The following is a 23,295-nucleotide window of genomic DNA, read 5'->3' on the forward strand; positions in this document are numbered from 1 at the left end:
TTATGCTTCTGACCAACTCGGCATGTACTTCTCGGACTGAAGGAGGCTCAGGGTTGCAGTGTCCTGGTTCCTGTGTTTATTTGCTGTGCTTTGTATTGCAGCGTTTTGTTTGTGCAGCGCTTTGTGTAAACACTCCGCATGTTTGGTCAAGTTGGCAAATGTTTTTTAAAGACTGCCTGTATTGTCTGGTTGATGATGCTTCTTCTTTCTTTTTTTTTTAAAGCGCAGCGCATTTCTCTTGCTATGTAAGTGTTTTCGGACACCGTAAAGATAACAAATTAAAATGATTTTGAGACAAAGATACATGCTAAAAGAGTAAATAAAGCAAAACATTCTACATGCAAACGTGTGTGACTTGTTTGTTGTTCTAAATCCTGGGACGGGTAAAATATGCACAGACTCCGAGAATCAATCAAACAGAGCCTTTTCTTATCAAGCTCCACATTTGTGGAATCAGCTTCCAGTTTGTGTTCGGGCGGCAGACACCCTATCCGTTTGCACTTAAGACCTTCCTTTTTGATAAAGCTTATAGTTAGGGCTGATTAGATTCAGACCCTAGTTTAGCTGCGTAGGCTTAGACTGTCGGGGGACACCTTACTTCTTCCTTCTCTTTGTCTGTACCTGTGTACTCTCATGTTCCCAATAACCCAGCTTCCCCCAAATTTATTTTTGGTGTCTGTCTATGCCGGGATCCTGAGTCGTTGCTGATCCTGTTGCTGTGGTCCTGAGTCCTGGATCCTGAGTCCTGGATACTGAGTCCTGCATCCTGAGTCCTGGATCCTGAGTCCTGGATACTGAGTCCTGGATCCTGAGTCCTGGATCCTGAGTCCTGGATCCTGAGTCCTGCATCCTGAGCCCTGGATCCTGCATCCTGAGTCCTGGATCCTGAGTCGTGGCTGATCCTGTTGCTGTGGTCCTGAGTCCTGGATCCTGAGTCCTGGATACTGAGTCCTGCATCCTGAGTCCTGGATACTGAGTCCTGGATACTGAGTCGTGAATCCTGAGTCCTGGATCCTAAGTCCTGGATACTGAGTCGTGAATCCTGAGTCCTGGATCCTGAGTCCTGCATCCTGAGCCCTGGATCCTGCATCCTGAGTCCTGGATCCTGAGTCGTGGCTGATCCTGTTGCTGTGGTCCTGAGTCCTGGATCCTGAGTCCTGGATACTGAGTCGTGAATCCTGAGTGCTGGATCCTAAGTCCTGGATACTGAGTCGTGAATCCTGAGTCCTGGATCCTGAGTCCTGCATCCTGAGCCCTGGATCCTGCATCCTGAGTCCTGGATCCTGAGTCGTGGCTGATCCTGTTGCTGTGGTCCTGAGTCCTGGATCCTGAGTCCTGGATACTGAGTCCTGCATCCTGAGTCCTGGATCCTGAGTCCTGGATACTGAGTCGTGAATCCTGAGTCCTGGATCCTGAGTCCTGGATACTGAGTCGTGAATCCTGAGTCCTGGATCCTGAGTCCTGCATCCTGAGCCCTGGATCCTGCATCCTGAGTCCTGGATCCTGAGTCGTGGCTGATCCTGTTGCTGTGGTCCTGAGTCCTGGATCCTGAGTCCTGGATACTGAGTCCTGCATCCTGAGTCCTGGATCCTGAGTCCTGGATACTGAGTCGTGAATCCTGAGTCCTGGATCCTGAGTCCTGGATACTGAGTCGTGAATCCTGAGTCCTGGATCCTGAGTCCTGGATCCTGGATCCTGCATCCTGAGCCCTGGATCCTGCATCCTGAGTCCTGGATCCTGAGTCCTGGCTGATCCTGTTGCTGTGGTCCTGGATCCTGAGTCTTGGATCCTGAGTCCTGCATCCTGAGTCGTGGCTGATCCTGTTGCTGTGGTCCTGGATCCTGAGTCTTGGATCCTGAGTCCTGCATCCTGAGTCGTGGACTTCGAGTCGTGGCTGAACCTATCACTGTGGTCATGCCTGACTCTCATCATACTGCTTCCCTGATGGCTCCCACAGGATTGTGGACATCCTCGTGGATTCATCTTCTTATTATAGACACATGCATTTCCAAACATTCGGTCTACCTACGCTGTAAATGTATTATCTCTTTGATTTACACACGGCATCTATTGCACGTCTGTCCGTCCTGGGAGAGGGATCCCTCCTCTGTTGCTCTCCCTGAGGTTTCTCCCATGTTCCTTTAAACTGTGGGTTTTTCTCTGGAAGTGTTTCCTTGTACGATGTGAGGGTCTAAGGACAGAGGGTGTCGTATTGTCATACTGATATTCTGTACAAACTGTGAAGTCCACTGAGACAAATGTAACATTTGTGATATTGGGCTATATAAATAAACATTGATTGATTGATTGAACAATGACTTGGCTCAACGTAATAGCCCCCCTCTGCTCTCACACTTTTCATCCCCTTTTTTGTACAAACCCCAACACGAAACTGCATGTCTGCTTTTCTTTAATACATTACCAAACACAAGTGATCACGTCCTATCAGAGCCAGGTATTTATTTCCTAAAGAGGAAGGCCATTTTGGCTTCATGCACCACTGAGAAAATGTTTGTTAATGAACGGGCCTCGCCTCACACACTGATCCGGTTTCTCTTTATCCATGCATTGCCTGCTAGAGGGCTGGAATGGGCCTTTTGTTAGACCAGCCTCATACTGACTCAAAAGAGGATGTTAAACATGTTGTTATTTTCCAAGCAGGCTGTGCCATGATGAATCATAATCTGCATTATTTAGCTTATTGTATTTCTTTATTTCCTGACATGTATATAGTTTACTTCATCTGCATAGACATTGGTCTCGCAAAACATATATGTTGTTCTACTCTGTTTCTTCTTGCACTATCTTTATTTTCTTATTTGTTTTATTTACTATACAACTATTCTTCAGTGTTGGAGGAGCCTGGGACTTTAGATGTTCATTGCCATTTCTACAGTGTAGCTGCTGTGCACATGACAATGAAGCCTTGAATGTTGAAAGGAGTGTGTCTGTCTCCGTCACTCACCCTTCTTCCTGGCTTGCTAGAGGCATCTGGGAGAGCTTGGAGAGACTCTTGGCATAATCCTCTTCTATCTTTATCCTGAGAGGGAAGTCAAGAGTTTCAGTACCACACAGCCTTTACGCAATCTGCTTCATTCATGTGCCTTCCTGTGTTAGCAACACAGTGGTGTACATGAGCACAAGAAAAGGGGAACTTGTTTGTTTTTAATGACAACTGTATGGTTGTCATGGTAACCTGAGCATGACATGTGGAAGAAAAGACTGATACCTTTCTCTTATAAACTCTGCCATCTCTTTCTGGATTTGTTTCCCCTTCAGCTGTTTTTGCAGCAACACCTCAAACCCTGTGAGGCAGCTGGTGCCCTGGGGATCCTTCTTATCAGCCTAACAGATAAACACATCAACCACACAAGAAACACATTAAACAGGCAACAGCAGCAAAGACAAGAACAATACACCCAGAGCCAATGAACCTAGAGAAAAAAAAGTAATGCATTGATTAAGCTTTAACACATAAGTCAAGTCTGATTCTTTCTTGCATCACAGCAGCTCCATTTGCAACATCAACAAGGACAAATAGTGGGACCCAATATCTCAGACTTTGAAGGAAGACCAGGGATGTTCATTTGGTGATCAACTGGGCAAGAGGATCGTCTACACTGGTAGAATTTCCTTTTGAAAGGATTGGTTTTCTTTCTTTGGTTGCTAGTTATTTCTAATTCAGTAATTCGGTGTGTCATTTAAAAAAATGTTTCTTCCTCTGCTTCCTTCTGTTTCTCACCAAGTTTGGTTCAAGTTTTTTCTCCAAAAGGTGACCTTTTAAGATCAACACTCTTAGCTTAGACCACTTTTGTGTTAGGATATTGGACTTGATTTTGCTCTTGAGAAAAACTGCAGCCATGTTGTGTTCAGGGACAGAAGACATTTATAGTCTCTTAGTGCTGACGAGAACTTACCCAGAAGAAATCACAGTAGCTCCACTCGTTTGGTTTCAGCAGCTGCTGCTCCTGCATGCATGCAAGAGACGGGAACGTCACACAGTTAACCTGAGAGAGAGAGGGAGAGGGCGAGAGAGAGAGAGAGGGAAAGAAACAGATAAGGGAGAGAGAGAGGGAGGGAGAGAGAGAGGGAGGGAGAGAGGGAGGGGTCACTCAGCCATCAGAGCTGGACGGTCGGGGAACATCAACAGAATCTTATTCAGAATTCTTCAGCTTTACATTTACCAGTAAACAGAAAACACAAACAAATACATGTAAAGCAGAATCAAGCAGATGCCCACTGATAATTACCATTCCGTTTTAACGTTTTTTAACCACCTTAACCCTTTTCCACCAAGCTGGTTCTAGGGCCGGTTCAATGCCCGAGTGTTTCCACTGCAGAGGCCCCGGCTCTCAGTCTAAAAAATCAGTTCAACTGCGGCACTTACTGTTTGCTCAGCCAGCACAGAGAACCAGAGTCTGTGGAGCAACAACAGTTCATGGAGTAGAACGTTGGTGCAGAAGCATTGTTAACTAGAACATTCCGATGCTAACATTACCCCCGCTGAGTAAGTATTAATAGCATTAGTTGTATTGTTAAGGTACAACAAAGAATATCCATTCATTTTAGCTCACTTTTAGCTGACTATTTTAACTGTTTATCTATTACATCTTTGGATTCTTGTACCACATTCCTGCATCGTTTCTGAACATCTTTAGATTACCACTGGATTTAGTCAACGGCCGACAGGTGTGTTCAAAGATCAAAGCTCCTCTCCCCTCTAGCGGTGATGTCACCCACTCTAATGTCATGGTTTTATTTTGAAATTCTGTTCTCCCTGTGTCTGGTCTTCCTTCCTGTGTTTGCCCTCCTGTGTCTGATTGTCTTCACCTGTTGCCCTTGTGTTTCTGCCTCCCCTGCCCAGCTGTGTCTTGTCCTGTGATTACCCTTCTATGTATTTAGTCTTGTCTTCCCCTGTGCTCCATGTCGGATCGTCGTCGCTTCTTGTCCATGATACCTGTCAGTTTTTCTAGCCCATGTTACCTGTTCGTCTCTTCTAGCCCATGTTACCAGCTCGTCTTCCTTGTCTGTGTTACCTGCCTGTTCCCTTCTGTAAGTTTGTCCTGTTTCATGTGCTCCCCAGTTTGTTAGTGTTTAGTTGTTTGGTTGTTTTTTCAGTCATCGGCTTTTTTTTAATAAAGCTCGCCTTTTGTTACTTGACCTTTTTGTTTTTTTTAACTGCACTTGGGTCCTATTTTCCCCAAACCTGACAGTACGGTCAGACCAGTATGGACCCAGCAGTCATTTTTGAGAATGCTCTTGATGAGCTTTCGTACAAGATTTTATGCATTTTTGGAGTGTGGAGGAGGGCTCCTTGTAAAGAGGCTCAGGAGGCCGCTCTTTCACAAGCACGCCGGGAAGTGGCAGATAAGCCCTGGCTGAAAAGCTCACTGCCGGAGATGTTAAGGACATTTGTGACTTCCCCAGACAGTCTGCATGCCTGCCTCAAACCCCGTGCCCCAGCAGCCAAGCTTTTGGCTAGGGCCCCAGCACACAAGCGACCGGCCCGAGCCCAAACAGCCATGGTTACAGCCCCAGTTCTGGCCCCAGCAGCCATGGTTCTGGCCCCAGTTCCGGCCCCAGCAGCCATGGTTCCGGCCCCAGCAGCCATGGTTCCGGCCCCAGCAGCCATGGTTCCGGCCCCACTTCTGGCCCTGGCAGCCTCAAGTCCCTTCACCGTCGGGGGTCCCGCAGACTCATGTCCCTTCTTCATCGGGGGTCCCGCCTACTCAAGTCCCTTCTCAAGTCCCCTCTCCGTCGGTGGTCCCGCCGACTCAAGTCCCTTCTCAAGGCCCTTCTCAAGTCCCTTCTCCTTCGGGGACCCGCCGACTCAAGTCCCTTCACCGTCGGGGGTCCCGCCAACTCAAGTCCTGACTCATGTCCCTTATCCATTGGGGGTCCAGCCGACACCTGTTCCGTCGGGGGTCCTGCCAACTCCATGTCCTGTTTCGTTGGGGGTTCTGCTGGGGGTCCTGCCAACTCCAACACCTGTTTCGTCGGGGGTCCTGCCAACTCCATGTCCTGTTCCGTTGAGGGTCCAGCCAACACCTGTTTCGTCGGGGGTCCTGCCGACTCCATGTCCTATTTCGTTGGGGGTTCCGCTGGGGGTCCTGCCAACTCTGTGTCCTGTCCTGTTGGAGGTCCCGTCGACACCTGTTCCGCCGGGGTTCCTGCCAACACCATGTCCTGTCCTGTTCGGGGTCCCGCCGACACCTGTTCCGCCGAGGGTCCTGCCGACACCAGCCCTTGTTTCGTCGGGAACACCTGTTCCGGCAACACCATTGACTATCCCGCTGACACCTGTCCCGTCGACACCAGCCCTTGCTCCGTCCAGGGTCCCGTCTAAGCCTGTCCCGCCGGCTCCGGTTCCTGTCCGGCCAACCCCGGGTCCTGCCCATCCTCCGGAGCTGTCCCGCCTCCGTCCGGCCCGTCCTCGGGAGCTGTCCGGTAGCCGCCTTCTTGCCCGTCCTTGTGCCCGGCCCCCTGAGTTCCCCAGCCGCGGCCTTTGCCCTCGAATACACACTAATGTTAAACTCTGAAGAAGGCCTCTTTACCAGGCTCCAAACTAAGTTAAATATCTCTAGTGTACAAAATATCAAAAATGAATACAAGTTTAATAGCTGAATGTCTTGTGACCGTTTTAAAGTTGGAATGAAGTCTGTAGCTGAAAGTATGTGGAAGGAGTAGCATTTGGCGCACGGTGTAGCTAAAAGAGGATTTGAAGGTTCCTCCCATTGAGTTACATGTTAAAAAAAGAGTTTAAAAAGCCGAATATTTCAAAAAGTATAACATATTTTTAAAGAGTTGAAGGTTTCCCATCATGTGCTGAAAAAGCTGAATATTTTGATATTTGAATGGTTTCTGTAGCTGAAAGTATGTTGAAGTTATTGAGAGCCAAAAAACGTACGGAAGAACTGAACTAGAAAATGCATTTCCTTGCGAAAATGCGTGCGAATGCTGTAAGCCGCGTGTACATTTGTTGCTTTTTCTCAAAGCAATGATAAACCTGTGAGTTGGATGTAGAAAAGTCAGAATCAATATAGCATTTTTTTATTTTAAAGTCAATTCAGATTGAACATAGTAAAAAATTGTAAATGATAGTGTCCGTCCAAATAAATACATTACTTATAGTGAAAACCACCCTTGAATGATGGGTTAGTAGACTAAAAGCTTTAGGAATCTAAACTATAACATATAATAAGTACCCTGTATCAAGATTGATGCAAAACAAGTGACATTTGACTTTTTTAGAGAGGTTTAGCAAAAAAACAAACACCTCTGGGGTCATTTGGGTGGATTTGCCATTTCTATGGAACCCATTGGTCGATTTTGGTGGTGACATCTCTTTTGAACCGTTAGAATCGAAGGGGAAGTACCTAAATCCATCAACACGTTAACATTGAGGAGTTAGGGTGATGCGCACGCAGTTTGCCCAAACCGAAAGCTATGTTACGCTCTGAAAACTGATAACTGAAAACTAGGCTTATTGCTGATGGATTATCAGTAATCATTTCAGTGACACAGACACATTGGATTAATCTATGGAATAATCTTCAGCAGCGTTTTTATCGTTTTAATGCCATTGAACACAACCTTTGATCAGAAAAACAGCAAAGGTAAGACTAAAATAACAACCTATTAATGTGTCATACCCACTTAACGGGAAGAAACTCAGCTAACTGACGATATTAACAATTGTTACCTAAACAAAACACAACTCTAACGCTGAGCGTCTGAATTAGCACTAAGCGAAAGAGTGCTAACGCACTTAGCACATAACTCACAGTAGCAATATTTTATACTTGTTGAGATTCCACAGATTCCATTGGTATAAGTATCATCACTGTGCGACCAAAACTCACAGCAGCGAAGCCAGGAAAGACGACACACAACTTCACTTTACGGGGCCAAAGGGCAAATACGTCTTACCTTTGCTGTTTTCTGATCAAAAGGTTCATCCAATGTCTCTGTGTCACTTTGAAATGATTACTGATAATCCATCATAACATTTATGGCAATAAACCTAGTTTTCATATAGAGTGTAACAAGTCATAATTTCAAAGTTTAGCAAAAGAAAATGATTATGTTTTTAAAAATGCAATCTTCTTCAGCTGCCAATTCAGTTATGCATTACCATTGAAATGGAAAGGGAAAGAAACCACACATCTCAAAAGGAAAATAAATGAAAAATCTTTTCATTACAATTAAGATACAAATAGACCCAAGTTTAGCAAAGACTCTAGGGCAAACTAAAAGAGTTTTATCTTTTTTTAAATTCCTTCCACCTCACCTCAGGAAGCAAACACCCTGCAGCAAGGATGCAATGTTTCTTCTTCAGTGGCACCACAGACAGCTAATGACTTCTTCAGAGCCAGTATTCGGATTGGAAACAATAACTGGAGTTCAACCTTACCATGGTTTATACAGATTAATATGTGTCACTGCTGAGGTCCAGACATTGACAGCTGGAGTGGTTTCAACTGACCCCCCCCTCCTCTGGTGGAGACCAGGGCAAAGCTACTCCCAACATTCTCAAGTGAGGTCTTTGGATTGTTTGCAAATCTGCTAGTGACAGAGCTTTTTCTACTTCTATCTGAAAATCAAGTAAATCTGACACCGAAATCCATATAAACTGCATATGTACCATGCTTGATACAACACAAATGTAAGGATCCTTAACAATATGTAATACATGTTCACTTTATTATGGAAATCACCCTGTTCAATCTTCTGCATTTAGACACAAACTGTTATTTAAAGAAATACTGAATCCATGAATTGTAAAATAATTACCTGTACTGCCCCCTTAGTGTCAAAGAGCCTCTGATCTTGGACTAAATAGCTAAATATATGCAGGAAAAATATCTGCTCTTTATCATCATGCTAATCTCAAGGAATTCCATGTTAGTCAACCTAGAAAATGTCTCCAGCTTGTGGTTTTAAACTAAGACCGAAACAATACTGAAGCCTTTCTCTGATGGGATCAATTGTGTTCCTTCAGGGCTACTGTAGAGAGGCAGGGAGGGGTCAGGGGGGGTTCAGAGTTCACACTCACCGTGACTGTAGTTTCCTTGTTCTGTTTCCTGGTGGCCGATGTTGATCCTGGGCTCTGCAGAGAGAAGGACACTCTGTCAAAACCTCTGTCAGACATGACCGCTACACACACACACACACACACACACACACACACACACACACACACACACACACACACACACACACACACACACACACACACACACACACACACACACACACACACACACACACACACAGAGATGATAAGTTATTAGTCATTTACTGTGTTCTGAGTAAACTTTTTCTCCACCAAGACACGGCGAGGGCTTGGGATGGAGACTTATGGCACGTTTCCACTACACGGCCTCGCTCGGTATGGCTAGGCCTCGTTAGGACTGGCTCACTTTATGGCGCATTTCCATTACAGTTTAGGAACTGGGGTAGTATCTATAGTAACGCAGTGTAGGCGGAGCCGTGACGTGATCTTCAATGAGAACCCCAGAAAAACAACACAGCCGTTAGCTGTTAGCACTCAGAGCTCACAGCTCACAGCTCCTCATATCTGTTCAGAAACTAGACAAAAGTTAAACAAGTACACACCACAGACTGCCTGTGTCATGGTGAATACAGTCGCTGCTTTATTTATGTCTGTATAGGCCGTTGTTGTGAGTGTGGACGGTCGGAGCATATACTGCGTTAGCTTAGCCAATCTCCATTTAGAACACACGCATTTTAAAAGGTTTTTCGCCTGCCGTCTGTCTGCAGACTTGTCAAAGCATTAATTCATGGTTTTTACTAACCGGTATCAGTATGTTGTTACTTCGGCATCATTTTGAAACGTGTATTACAATTAAATCACGGTCAAATATGTCCATCTTGTTGTAGTTGTAGCCCCCTTGCCAGCGATTCTCTCTCTAGTTTAGCATATTCAGCCCGACTCAGCCTCGTTGTCTCTGGCCCTAGAGCCACGATTTTATGAGGCCAGAAAAACTGTGAATTAGGACCCGCCGGCCGGTACTAGGCCAAGTGGAAACACAACCAAAGACGGGCCGCTGACGTCACAGCTCTCTTAAACCGTGCTCCGCGCTGTAGTGGAAACGCGCCATAAAGCTTTAAAACACTTTAGATCATCAAGGTCTTATGATGGTACCGACAAAATTGGAAGTTGGTTGGATGAAATCCGTAGGAGGAGCTTGTTCAAATGCGGCATGTGAAAAGTAAAAAATGGCCAAGGACTGCACATAAAATTGAAAATGTGATGAGATTCTTGGAGCAAAGAACCGGAACACAAGGAGCACACAGGAGAGCTGGAACTGAGGTCAGACAGACACTGAGGATGTATTAGTGACAGAGCCCCTGCCCAAGCAACTCTAAGTTCTCAAAAGCTCAGAAGATGACTAACTTCCTGTTGGATTAACAATACTGCTGAGAGGCTGCCTGTTAGCAACTTTGTAGGGGGCGCTATAGAGCTATTTGCCCACACCCCAAGAAAGAGACCCTTGAAATATCACATTCTTGAAACAGACAGCAGAAGAAAAGCTGGTCAACCCCCTGAGAATGATGCTAAGGTAAATGTCTGTCCCTGGGCCCTAAGCTTTCTGAAAGGCGGCCCTTAAACAGTGTATTTTAATAGTCCTGGAAATTGTGAGAGCTAAAATAAATCTTATTAATAAGCCAAATATTTCATCAAGCTCCACAGCGTCTGTGTGTCGTCTGGCAACCAGCTTGCTATTTTCCTGAAGAACTGCATTGATTGGCAAAAACTGATTCGTTTTCAACAAATTATTGATTTTTTCACTTTTCTGTGTGTTTATATTAGCGAACCTTACAGATCTGCGTAGTAACTGTTTAGTAAAGGCAATTCGCTTATCTGTCTAACACAAAGTAACGTATGACCTCCTGAGGCCAAATCGGGTAATTCAAGCAATTGTGGCAACTGTGGCTGTGAGGCAGTGCAGGTCGTTCTTCCATTGGAAGGTTGTGGGTTTGATCCCAGCCCCTGCAGTTGATGCTCCCTGTATAAAGCGCTACATATATGCAGTCCATTTACCATGTGTGTCAGCCCCATAAAGCTCATTGGGTGAGGTTTGACCAGTGGTAGAGGAAAAGGATTTGTTTGAATAGTTAAACGGCTTTACCTGTGGCTCTGAACTGCTTTTCCTAACCACACTGTTGTGTGAATGTTCCACATGATGCAACGGACTACCACTTGAGTGAAATCCATTTACTGGAGAGAAATGAGAGAAAGAGGGTGAGAGGGAAAGAGAAAGACATGTCCTTAGTTATTTGGTGCTGATTGGCTGTAACCTTTGCTGATCCAGGATGAACGTTTCCTTCTCGTTGTGTGTATATTACTGTATGTCTTATATGAGGCAAGCGCAGATAAATAATAGAGATCTTGATTGGGTTCCACTAACTATTCATAAATTCACCAATAAGTTTGGTGCAAAGTCTTTCCTAAATATTTAGCAACTGATGAAAACGTAACCAACAGAAATGGAGGAGGCCTCCCAGCAGGGCAGAGATGAGTCACAGGAAGTGTGTCTGCTGAACAGGGTGCTGACACACTGCAGGCCCTACCTGTTGGCAGGGGGGGTCTGTGGCAGAGGCAGGTGTTTGGGGTCCCAGGGACACTGGACGGTCTCTCCCATGTCGTCTCTGATGGAGTGTTAAGGAGAAGGGGGGGACATTAGGAAACCGGAATGCCTACCAGCCTACTCTTGTCACAGTGTTCACATTGAAAGTGAATGGTTGCATATTTGGCACTTCAGTCAGCAGTTAAACAGATCTTACAGTGTTCCACATTTCTTTCACTTTGGAGTGGGTTCTGTGGGTCGCGAATGGATGCGATGAACGGGAGATTATTATGATTATTTTCTTTTAAATACATTTTTTGGACCTAAGGCCGGAATCGAACCTGGCTCCTCGCGGGCGGTAGTGGACTGTTACAGCCGGAGACTTGCAACGGCGGTGGACTTTCACAGCGCCGCTGGGTGTTTGCGGCGGTGGATGCGGTACCGGCGCAGCGGCGCTGTGAAAGTCCACGGCCCACCTATGCCAGAGCCAGCGGCCTACCGAAGGCAGCAGCCCACCAATGGCAGCGGCCCACCAGGAAAAGTCCCGATACTCCCGATGGCCAATCCGAGCCTGCTCACAAACACACAACTGAAACTAAAATCATTTACAGACATATGTAAAAATCTCTCACACACACACACACACACACACACACACACACACACACACACACACACACACACACACACACACAACAGCGTTGCAGTCTGGAAGAAAAGCGATGTGGAGCGGCACCTCACCACTTCATAAGGAGTTTAACCGTGACACTTTTTGAAATCCCGTTTGTGTCCCACTTTACAAATAGGCCTATGTTTATTATTATTTTTTAGCGCAAGCCGTCATCGCCACGGAGGAGCACACAGCCTCTGTGAGCGAGCAGGACAGAGAGAGAGAGAGAGAGAGAGAGAGAGAGAGAGAGAGAGAGAGAGAGAGAGAGAGAGAGAGAGAGAGAGAGAGAGAGAGAGAGAGAGAGAGAGAGAGCACACCTTTATCTATTTAATATAGCCTGTTGTAAAAAATAAAGTAAGAAATCATTCCAATGTGTACTATAGGACAGCAAAAACAGTTTGAAAGGGGAGTGATTAGTAAAATAAGCATAAATAAAGAGAAAGAATGCTAACTAGGTAACATAAGATAAGAATAAACCAGTTTAAATGATTTGTTATTGGTTGTGATCATATTCTAAAGATGTTTGGATTATTGAAAAGTATACAGCTCTCTTTCATCTGAGTGTTGAGAGCTGTATCCATCAATTCATGTTGTGCTCAAAGTGCTCCAGATTGATGCATTTCACTTCAACATTTAAAAAAACATCTTCCCGGGGGTGCATGCCCCCGGACCCCCCTAGAGGAAGCGAGGTCCCCCCCAAATAAAGCAGGTTAAAATAGTTAAATTGAATACATTTTCTTTTAGTAAACACTGTTTGGGTCCCACAGACCCAAACAGCACACAAAGGTTAAAGGTCAGCATATCATAATGTTAAAATGTGCTAAATATATACACTGCAAAAAACAAAAAAAAGAGGAGTAAAAGTAGCTCACGATTTGTTTTATTTTTTGAAAGTAGCTCTCATCCTAAAAAAGGTTGGAGACCCCTGGTATAGAACGATACATTTGACAATTTTAAGCTTGGCCTACCATTTGATTGGAGCGATGAGGAACAGGTGGGGCTTGAAAAGGCCCACCTGTTCAAAGTGGGGAATGACAGAACAAGTTTGAGAACCACTGCCCTAACCACTCGGTTGCAAGTCAGCAGTTGTGTGACGCATTTCATTTGTCCATTCTTAATCAATGTATTTGTTTTTTTTGTGTTGTTGTATAACGCTAAGCACATATAATTTTATAATCGTATATTAATACACACACACAGTACAAAAACACACATGCATTGGAATACAGGTGACATATAGGTGCATGCATTTTAGAGAGGTGCCAAAGCAAAGATCCTGCCAGGAGCGATTTTTGGTCCGATGGGGGCGTGACCTGAAGCCACTGCCGCCCCTAACTATAATAATATATCATAATAATATAATAACAGCCTTAACTCACTGGCTCTAAAGACATAATATTCCTCTCCATTAAATTGTAATAAAACTCAATATTTTAAGAAATATAGGGTACTAATGCAAAGACATACATCATAATCTACTTACCTCAGAGAAAGTCCTACATTGTGTGACTTGCCAAAGGGAAAGCAGTAAAAATCCCATTAAAAACAAATATTTATATCACAATTAAAGACAGTTTTCTGAAAGTTGGCCAAACTGAGCATATATGATAAAAGTTTATATTTATACAGTTGAGAGATCGGATTCATAGCTTCAGATACTGTGATGCAAATGTAGCAGAAGCAGGGAGGATTTCAGCCAGCTTTTAACAGACCAGCTGAGGTCTGAAAGGTTGTCCATCCTTAATAGTCTTGATGAAGGAATATATACCATACTCATAATGTATGAGTGTACATTTGAATTAAATGGATGTAAATTACTCGGGCTGCCACCAAGTAGTCGACTGAATGATAGTCTACATATCCACGCCATCTTCCCGAAAGCCAGCTTCATTGCAGAACATGGAGCTTGGGGGTTTTCTGTGCCCTCAGCAAAAATGTTTAGGAGCCAGGATATAGATTCTGCTGCTGTTTTAATTAACATGCAGAAGAAAAAAGAAGAAACAAACTATTTATTTCTCTCTGAGGAACTCGTTTGTTCTAGCGCACGTCTAGCTTTGGGAAATGATCCTTCTCCTGCTTAAAGGTGGGGTAGGTAAGTTTGAGAAACCGGCTCGAGATCGCTAGAATTTGAAAATACACAACCGGAAAAAATCTGCCACTTCCTTACAGAGCCCCTCCTCCAACACACACAAACGCACACATGACCAATGAGGGCACGAGATAAGTTTGTGCACAGATGGAAGGCTGACAGGCAGGTAGGCCATCCAGTTATTTTAGCCGGGCCGGCTCAGATGATTGGTCGTGCTTTTTACAGTACTACGGCTTCCACAGATGACATTTTTTTATGGATTTTTTGTCAAAGCACTTAAGATATTCATTGCTATCGGGATGTTAAGAGCATTCCATGGAATATAACAAAAAGTGTATCTCGAGCCGGTTTCTCAAACTTACCTACCCCACCTTTAAGGTAAGCCCATAAACCTTGTTACAAGAAAAAAAAAAGGAGATCTGAGGAAACCCTCCCAGTTTAACATTACGACAGGAGTTTTTAGTTAATCGTTTAACGGTCACATGCATTCCGGGGGCCAGAGCGGGCGATGTTGAGGCGCATCTTAAACTGCTGGCTAAGAATAAACGTAAATACAGTAGGATTGTTATTCACGTCGGTGGTAATGATGTTCGTTTACGCCAATCAGAATGCACCAAAGTTAATGTGGCGTCTGTGTGTAGTTATGCTAAAACAATGTCGGACACCGTAATTTTCTCTGGTCCCCTCCCCAATCTGATCAATGACGACATGTCATAATTTCAGCGCTGGTTGTCTTGGTGGTGTCCAGCAAACTATGTGGGCTTCGTAAATAATTGGACAGCCTTCAGGGGAAAACCTGATCTGATTAAGAGAGACGGCATTCATCCTACTCTGGAAGGTGCAGATCTCATTTCGGCAAATATTTCAGAGCTTTGTGGACCTAATCCATGACCAGAGATGGGGTCGTTACTCAAAAAAAGTAATATATTACATATTACTTATTACTTTAAAAAAATAATATATATATTACTTTACTTCGTTACTCTCTACATAAAGTAACGCGTTACTTTACTTGTTACTTTACTTGTTACTGTACTCGCAGGGCCGCCCCTCCCTACAGGCAGATCACGCAGACTGCGGAGGGTGCTTCATTTTGCGGAGGGAGCCTCATCTGAAGCGCAAATGCGGCGCACCTACAGTGTAAGCGCGCCACAGTTTTCGGCGCTGAGAGGCTCCACTAGCACCACTACCCACCCCCCCCATAGAGGTGTCATTCATAATAACCTAATAAAAGTAAATGTAACAACTACTACAGTGCAACAAAACAGGAAGATAAGATCTCTAGCATCTAAAGCAATATTGGTAAATGATTTAATATCAGATTATAATATTGATATATGCTGTCTCACTGAAACTTGGTTGAGACCAAGCGGCAAACTCTGGGGAAGAGCCGGGACGCCAATACGGAAGTGCCACAAACAGCAGTTCATATATTGGCCGATAGGCGCTGACTGCAGAAAGGAGCAATTTCCATAGACCCCCATGTTAAAATGCCAATTTTTACAGCAGAAAAAAACATGTTTCTAGCCCTGGATGCAATAAATATTATTATGGATATAGTTAGATTCCACCTTCATGATTATGAATCTGTGAGTGAATTGTTTTCTAACGCGACCCTTTTATTTATATTAGGTCTTAAAGTTTTTGCATAAATTAGGGCGTGGTCACATTGAGTGACTGCTGCTGTAAGCTTCTTGTCTTCTTGTCTCTCTGCTAGCTACCCCGGCCGTGTTTGTTTGTTCTTCATGCTTATATATCGGACTATTGTGACTCGCTCTGCGGTTAAAACAGACGGTGCATGAATGCGGTTTTGCGGTAAGTGAAATTCGAGTACTTTATTTATGTGTTTTATGATTTTAATCAGCTACGTAATGAATGTTAAGGCTTGGGTTAGCGTGTAAGCGAGTGGTAGCTACATCGGTGCTAACGATGCTATTCGTAGCCTGCAAGTTAAAACCATAGACTGTATATATAAAGGTTAAAACGAAATAGACAAGTGTTAAGCGTTAAGTGGGATAATACTGTAGAACAAAAGGCTTCTGTTTGAGGTTGATAAAATAAGGTCATTCTTGTAACTTAGAGAGATATTTTATTATGTAGGTAGTAACTTTATGCATCGCTAAGGTTCATTTAAATTGGCTATGCTCAAGTATGTAGACAAGCTAACGTCGAAGTAGTGTATGTGAAATCAACCTCACAATAAGATGTGTGTATATTACAATTATTAATGTCATATTTCAAGATGATTACTTAGATATTACAATATGGTTGGTTGAGCTGGAGTTCATTATTGAGCTTACACGTTAACATCACAGTCATCTGAAGAACGAACCCAAACCTTGTTGTTTTTATTAATTGCATTACCAAATTGGTATCAAATAAATAGTAAGCATTGGTAACACAACTTCCAAAGTTACAGTAAAATAAAAAGGACCCTGACTCGGCCAATACACAATCCAACATGTTCAACAGAAGAGAATCAGTTATATTGTTTGTACACATGGTTCTTTACATATATATCTGTTTGTTTAAAGTGTCCAGGTGATGCAGACAGGCTGGACCAGAGAGTGAGAGACAGAACTGGACTCCTCACAGCAGTGAACTTCAGCACAGGTACAAATACTCTTTTTTCATACTGTACAAAGAATCAAGAAAGATATTGGTTTAAATAAATGAAGTATTGACTTTAATACACTGATATGCATTCCATTAAACAATACTAAATACTAGATCACCTACACATCAGTGAAGTTGAGGGTGTTTTCCATGCAAAAAGTTACATTTAGATGTTAACAAGCAATATTACTTTGTCAGCTTTCTAATGTAATGTATTGAAGGCAAAGCTATTTAACACATAGTGAGAACTGCTACTATTTATCTCTCAATATTGTCTGTAAAAAACGTGGTAAAAGTTATTATTTCAGTGAGACAACAGAGCAAGCTTCTACAGTTGCACTACGTTTTGATAACAGTTATTATTTTGATAATAAAATATTTTTCAATGTTGATGAATTTCATACTGTTCATTCATAATCTGATTGTCTTTGTAGCTCACTGTTGAAATAAAAAAAAACATTACAATTACAAAATAATTATATCTACAGCCCCTAAAAACACAAGCACACCTCTTTCATAAATAACACACTTGTTCTGCAATAATATGTTTTATGTTTCCTGTAATTTGTGTTAGGAAAGGACATGCCTGAAAGACACGACTCAACATTTTCTCCTTCTCTGAGGGTCAAGAAGAACATCCAAGAGGAAAATTAAAAGCTGATGTTATGAGATTTTAAAACCAGTACAGGACATTCACTAAGAAACTACTTTTATTGTGAAAACACAGTCAGCTGATCGAATGCACCTATTTCCACATCTACACTCCATCAGCTGATTATTTCTATTTGCCTCACTTTATGAGCTTCACAACATGTACCTTGTACCGCAGAGTTTGCAACGTCACAAATAAATGGGGCCAATCTTCAGTCAGATGTGAATGTGTAATCTAACATTTTCAGTAAGAATAATGGACAAAAGGAGTGCAAATACAAATACAATTTATTGAAATCTGAACCAAAAGTGAATCAAAAATGTTTTAAATAAAAAGCACATATGGACAGAAGGTGTAAACCTATTAAATGTATAAGTAAACACATTTAGTCAAATAAAGTGACAGACTAGGCCTGTGCAGTTGGTATTAGCTATGCCCAGCATGGGCTCCTCCATCAGGCCTGGTCCTCCTCGCTGAGGAAAGACCCTCAGTCCTCTCCAAACCAACAGACAGGACGTCCATCACACGGAGGTTTCTCCCTGAAGTCTCTGCAGCTCTCTGGACACCACGCTGTCTCAATCCGTCCACACTGAATATGAGAGGGGAAAAATGAAAATAATAAATGCTTTAGACAATAAGAAATATAAAAGTGAACCGTTGAGTTGCTCAGTTTTTTTAGATTGTCAATACTATTACTGTATAACTAATATCTCAGGTTAAGAGGCACCTTCAAATAAAGATTGGTCTTTAAATACATTTTGTCTTTTGAATTGTTTTTCTAAAGTCAAGGATCTAGAACTGGTACTTCTAGTTTTAATGGTACAGTCTGGTTATTATGCTGTTTGGAGGAGGCCTCACAGGTAAGAGCACTAACTAGCTACCATCACATGTACCTTAGCTTGACTTAAATGTATTAAACGTATAATTAAGTGATGGCAAAATATAAATAACTAATGTCATGCAAACATATTAATATTTGCTTGATTCCAGTGTTGAATTTAACACAATTGCATACAAACGTTAAGGGATTTTAAGATTCTGAAGTATTATGCTAAACTCAATAACTTAGATTATTATTTATAGTTTTGCTGAATAGTTTCATGTCCGCTTACCTTAGAAACGTAAAATGCGACGGCAGTGTAGTGTGCAGATGGGGAGCATGTTAGCTTAGCTTGATAGCTTCAGCTAGCTCTGGAACATCCAGCTCAGTGGCAGGAGGTCCCGCCTCTTTGCCCTTATTTGGAGCAGGCGGGAGTTGAACTCCGACGTCACTGTCGAGCCGTTAGTGGCCGACTCCGCCTACTAAGGGCTTCTCGGCAACTCTGCAGAATCCTATGGGTGACGTCACGGACCCTACGTCCATTTATATATACAGTCTATGGTTGAGACATGCAATATGTCAGCATAAATGAAGCCACTCCACCCAGCCATATCAATACTCATATTGCACGAGGCACAGGCCGAGGAGGTGGAGTTGCAGCAATCTTTGACTCAACTGTACTTATCAATACTAAACCAAGGGGCGCTAGTGAGCAGGGTATGGAGTGAGACGTCTTTTTCAGAGCTCCTGCAGAGTTTTATACTTAAAGGGGACCTATCATGCAAAATGCACTTTTGTATGTTTTTTATACATGAATATGTGTCCCCGGTGTTCCAGGGAACTCACCAAGTGTCAGAAAACACAACCCTCTCTATTTTCCTCCATACCCAAATCTATAAAAAAGGGGCTGCAACGGATCTGATACAGACTGATCCAGATTTGAACACTGTCCTGACGTCAGGACGGTGGCGCTACGGCTATTGGGCCAACTCTCCACCTATCAGGGGAATGTGGGGTTGGGCCACGGCCGGCCATTGCCGCTCGAAAGCGCTGGAGACGCTGTAGTACATATGCCAGGCCTGTAAGTGGCGCTGTAGTCTGCCACAAAAGCAGCGAAGAAGACTTCCCGTGCATGGTTACCATGGTTACCCTTCTGTTTATTCTCCGCTGTGGTTTTTTTTCTCCCTCCCCGAGGCAAGCGTTTGCTCCCGCTGCTTTAATTCAATGCAATCCCTCCCCGTCGAGGCAAGCACTGTAATTCTCTCCGGTTAGTCCACCAGCAGATGACAAACACCCACCTCTCCGCCTCTTCCAAGGAACGAGGGGACCGTGCGGCAGAGTTTCAGTTAGGTTTTCTTTCGCCGGTCAAGATGTCCGTTAAAGTTTAAATCTTCCGAAAAAAATTAGAAAAGTGCCGGTCAAAGGTCTTCTTTGTTATTTATTGAGCTTTAAAACAAATGAATAACGACTCTATATAATAATAGGCTATAATAAAACACGGAGGACGGAGATCTATTTTTCTCCCCCTCTTCTAACTTGATCAGAGCGGCTCCCCTCTCCTGCAGGGGGGCGTGGTCAGCTGCAGCTCACAGAATCAGCCCCCTGCAAAAACAGGGCTGGAGAACAGCAAATAGAGCGAAATGAGGCATGGCTAAAATGCATGATCTGTTTGGTATTTTGAAAACAAAAACGTATAAATATACCTTATATAGGTATGGCCCTACAATATATCATTTAAATATAGCATGATAGGTCCACTTTAAACTGCGTTATTCACATCAAAACCAGATTAAACCTCACTAAAAAGAAGCTTGAAGATATTATAACCTTAACTAAGTCAGAAATTCCGACTTTGATGGCGGCAAATCTCCGGAAATACAAATATACGAGAAGGCCTGAACAATCCCCGACGCAGGGTACTCCAGCCAACCGTAACGGAGCGTCACCTGTCCGGACCGAAGCCACAGATATGACCGCTGAAAAGATCAAGGCAGACGTCCTGTCGTCCCTGAGGGGAGACTTGGCTAATATGTTACGGGAAGAAGTGAAGAACGCCCTTGCAAAGGAATTTGGCCTACTCAAAAGTGAACTGCAGGCTGTTAGGTCAGAAATCACCACCAACACAATTGCAATTCGGGCTGAAATGGATCAAATGAAGGGAGACATTAAGGACATAGGGGAAGGCCTGTCGACATGGTCTGACGAAGTAAACTCGCTACAAACTGTCGTAACTAACCTGAAAAGCCAAGTCAAAGAGCTTCAAGTAAAGAGTGAAGACCTGGAAGGTAGGATGAGGAGGGGGAATATTCGTATAGTAGGCGTAGATGAGCAGCCAGACTCGAGCACTCCCGAAGCTATTTCCAAACTTCTCAAAGAAGCACTACATTTTGACCGAGACATCAAAATGGACCGATCACACCGCAGCCTTATGAAGTGGAAGCCGGGGGATAGACCACGGGTCATTATCGCCAAGCTGCACAATGACGGAGACGCAGCGGAGGTGCTTAGAAGAGCCCGAGACAGAGCCCCACTCAACTACAATGGAAAACGGATAGCCATCTTCCCCGACTATACCAACAACGTAGCTAAAGCCAGAGCTGCATTCACGGACGTGAGGAAGATGCTACGAGGACGTCAGGGAGTTCGCTACGGACTTCTGTTCCCTGCTCGGATGCGGATCTCAGTTAGAGACGAGGAAAAGGAATTTCTGGACCCTGCAAAGGCTCTGGAATACGTGCTAAAGAAAGTCATCCCAGAGACTGGGAAGTGAATGAACACTGACCACCAGCATTGAAAACCACAACGCCAGTATGTAAATAGTCCACATAACGCACATAAACACACTTAAGCTAATAACAGGGTTCCTGCAGGTTTCGCCAACTCAAATTTAAGACTTTTTAAGACCTTTTTAAGACCACTTTGAATAGAATTTAAGACCTATTTCACGGCAAGAAAGTATGAAGGAAAATTGCTATGAAAGAAGAAATACGTCCCATAAATGTATTCATGTTCAACATAAGAACAATGACTGAACATAACAGCATAACAGTACAGAACTGTGTTAGCGTGTTAGACAAAAAGTGTGTATGTGTGTGTGTCTCTGTGTGCTTGTGTGTGTGTGTGTGTGTGTGTGTGTGTGGGCTGTGCAATTAATCATATTTTAATCGCAATTACGAAACAACATAATCGATTATTTTGCTTTGCTAGGTTGTGACAGTGCACTACAACATATTTGATTAATTAATTTTAGTCTAATTTATTTTTATTTATCATATGTGTGGAAGTGCGCTCCAAAATATTTGTTGATCTTGTTTATTGGTATTTATTATTTTTGATATTATTTATTTAAATGTATCATTTATTTAATTAATTTTTTCAGTTGAATTATACGTTCAGGGTAATCAACAGTTAAAAAGATACTGTCCAAATTATTATTTGTTTTAAAGTTCAATAAATGGATGTTTTCAAAGTCAATTAATAATTGTATTTAATAATTGTGATATCAATTATTGACCAAAATAATCGTGATTATGATGTTTGCCATAATCGAGCAGCCCTAGTGTGTGTGTGTGTGTGTGTGTGTGTGTGTGTGTGTGTGTGTGTGTGTGTGTGTGTGTGTGTGTGTGTGTGTGTGTGTGTGTGAGAGAGAGAGTGTGACAAGAGCTATATTCAGAGCTCTGCTGCCTTGGCTACAATCTTTCATCGTTGCTGTTGTATGATTGGTGTTTAACTACGGTATTTAGCGTCTACAGCACCTCCGCTTTTAGGGTTGACGTAGACCCAAACGTTGCCCGGAGGTCCCAATGTGTTGTTGCGGGAGCTGCTGCACTAGCTAACGCTGCACTAGCTAACGCTACATTAGCCAAACAAACGCTAATTTATTTTGCAAAAGGTGCAGCGGGCTTTAAACACGTTCCCCTCCCCTGGTTTCAACCAAGCACTAAATTTGATGTTTTCCAACCAATAACGGTTGAACTTACACTTCCCCATATTTATTCGAAGATACATGAGTTTCTGTCTGCCGCTAGCTGAAGCTTGGTTGCTAGGTTACTAGCTGGGTGTTCTCCAATAAGGGGCCGGCGGAAACAAAGTTAGTGATTACTGGTTCCATGTTGATTTATTTCAATACAAATTGTTGGGGGGAACTGAAAGGCTATTACCATACTGGTTACTTTGCAGCCCGGACATTTCCCCCAAAACACATGTAGACGCTATCGCAACACAGAAGTACCTTTCAAATCCGATCATTTTTAAGACCTTCTAAATCATATTTAAGACCTTTCTTATTTTTTTGGCCATATTTAAGACCTTTTTAAGGCCTTAAATTCATATTATCAAATTTAAGACTTTTTAAGACTTTTTAAGACCCCGCGGGAACCCTGTAATAACCCCGTTCTGAATACTATTGTTTGCCAAAGAAAACCATTGCACTTGATAAGATAATTAATATCTGTTATAAGTTCTTTATATATGAATGGCTATGTACCATTTCATATCCAATCATTATTTGCGACACTATTTTGTTTGTATTACTCGTATATGCCGTTATGCTTAATTATTTCAAATATAAAACATATTAAGCTCTGCAGGAGCCTGAGTAACACCTGGCTTCCCTTATATCTTAGCACACAGTGCAGTCAAACTTTATCTAGACTGCCTTTTCGCTGCTTTTATTGAAGCAGCTAGGGACTAGGTCGCGCCCCACACCACATGATGATAAACACATGTTTATTTGTTCTCTCTGTTCTACTGATTCTGATCCCCCTGTTCCCCCGGGATCCTAAGTTCAATGTAAGGTCAACACTACTACCATATTATCCAACTATTGAAACTGCCAAATGGCCCTATCTGAAG

At 43.1% G+C, this 23,295-nt stretch overlaps 1 protein-coding gene across 4 annotated transcripts in view; it reads right to left on the reverse strand.

The window, feature by feature from the left end:
• The window catches only part of LOC117483637 (growth arrest-specific protein 7-like), an 81,346-nt gene that overhangs the window by 10,330 nt on the left and 47,721 nt on the right, over positions 1–23,295 (reverse strand). For 2 of the 4 annotated variants that reach the window (XM_034132019.1, XM_034132018.1), the window contains 5 exons: positions 11,599–11,676; positions 9,056–9,109; positions 3,918–4,007; positions 3,230–3,345; positions 2,966–3,040 (listed from right to left, as the gene is read on the reverse strand). In XM_034132019.1, the coding sequence (XP_033987910.1) occupies positions 2,966–3,040; positions 3,230–3,345; positions 3,918–4,007; positions 9,056–9,109; positions 11,599–11,676 (413 nt within the window). Of the gene's footprint in view, positions 1–2,965; positions 3,041–3,229; positions 3,346–3,917; positions 4,008–9,055; positions 9,110–11,156; positions 11,246–11,598; positions 11,677–23,295 lie in introns of all 4 variants that reach the window. The other 2 variants (XM_034132017.1, XM_034132020.1) reach the window with 2 other exon arrangements.

The sequence above is a fragment of the Trematomus bernacchii genome, unplaced genomic scaffold (genome assembly GCF_902827165.1).
Source record: "Trematomus bernacchii unplaced genomic scaffold, fTreBer1.1, whole genome shotgun sequence".
Classification (NCBI taxonomy): Eukaryota; Metazoa; Chordata; class Actinopteri; order Perciformes; family Nototheniidae; genus Trematomus; species Trematomus bernacchii.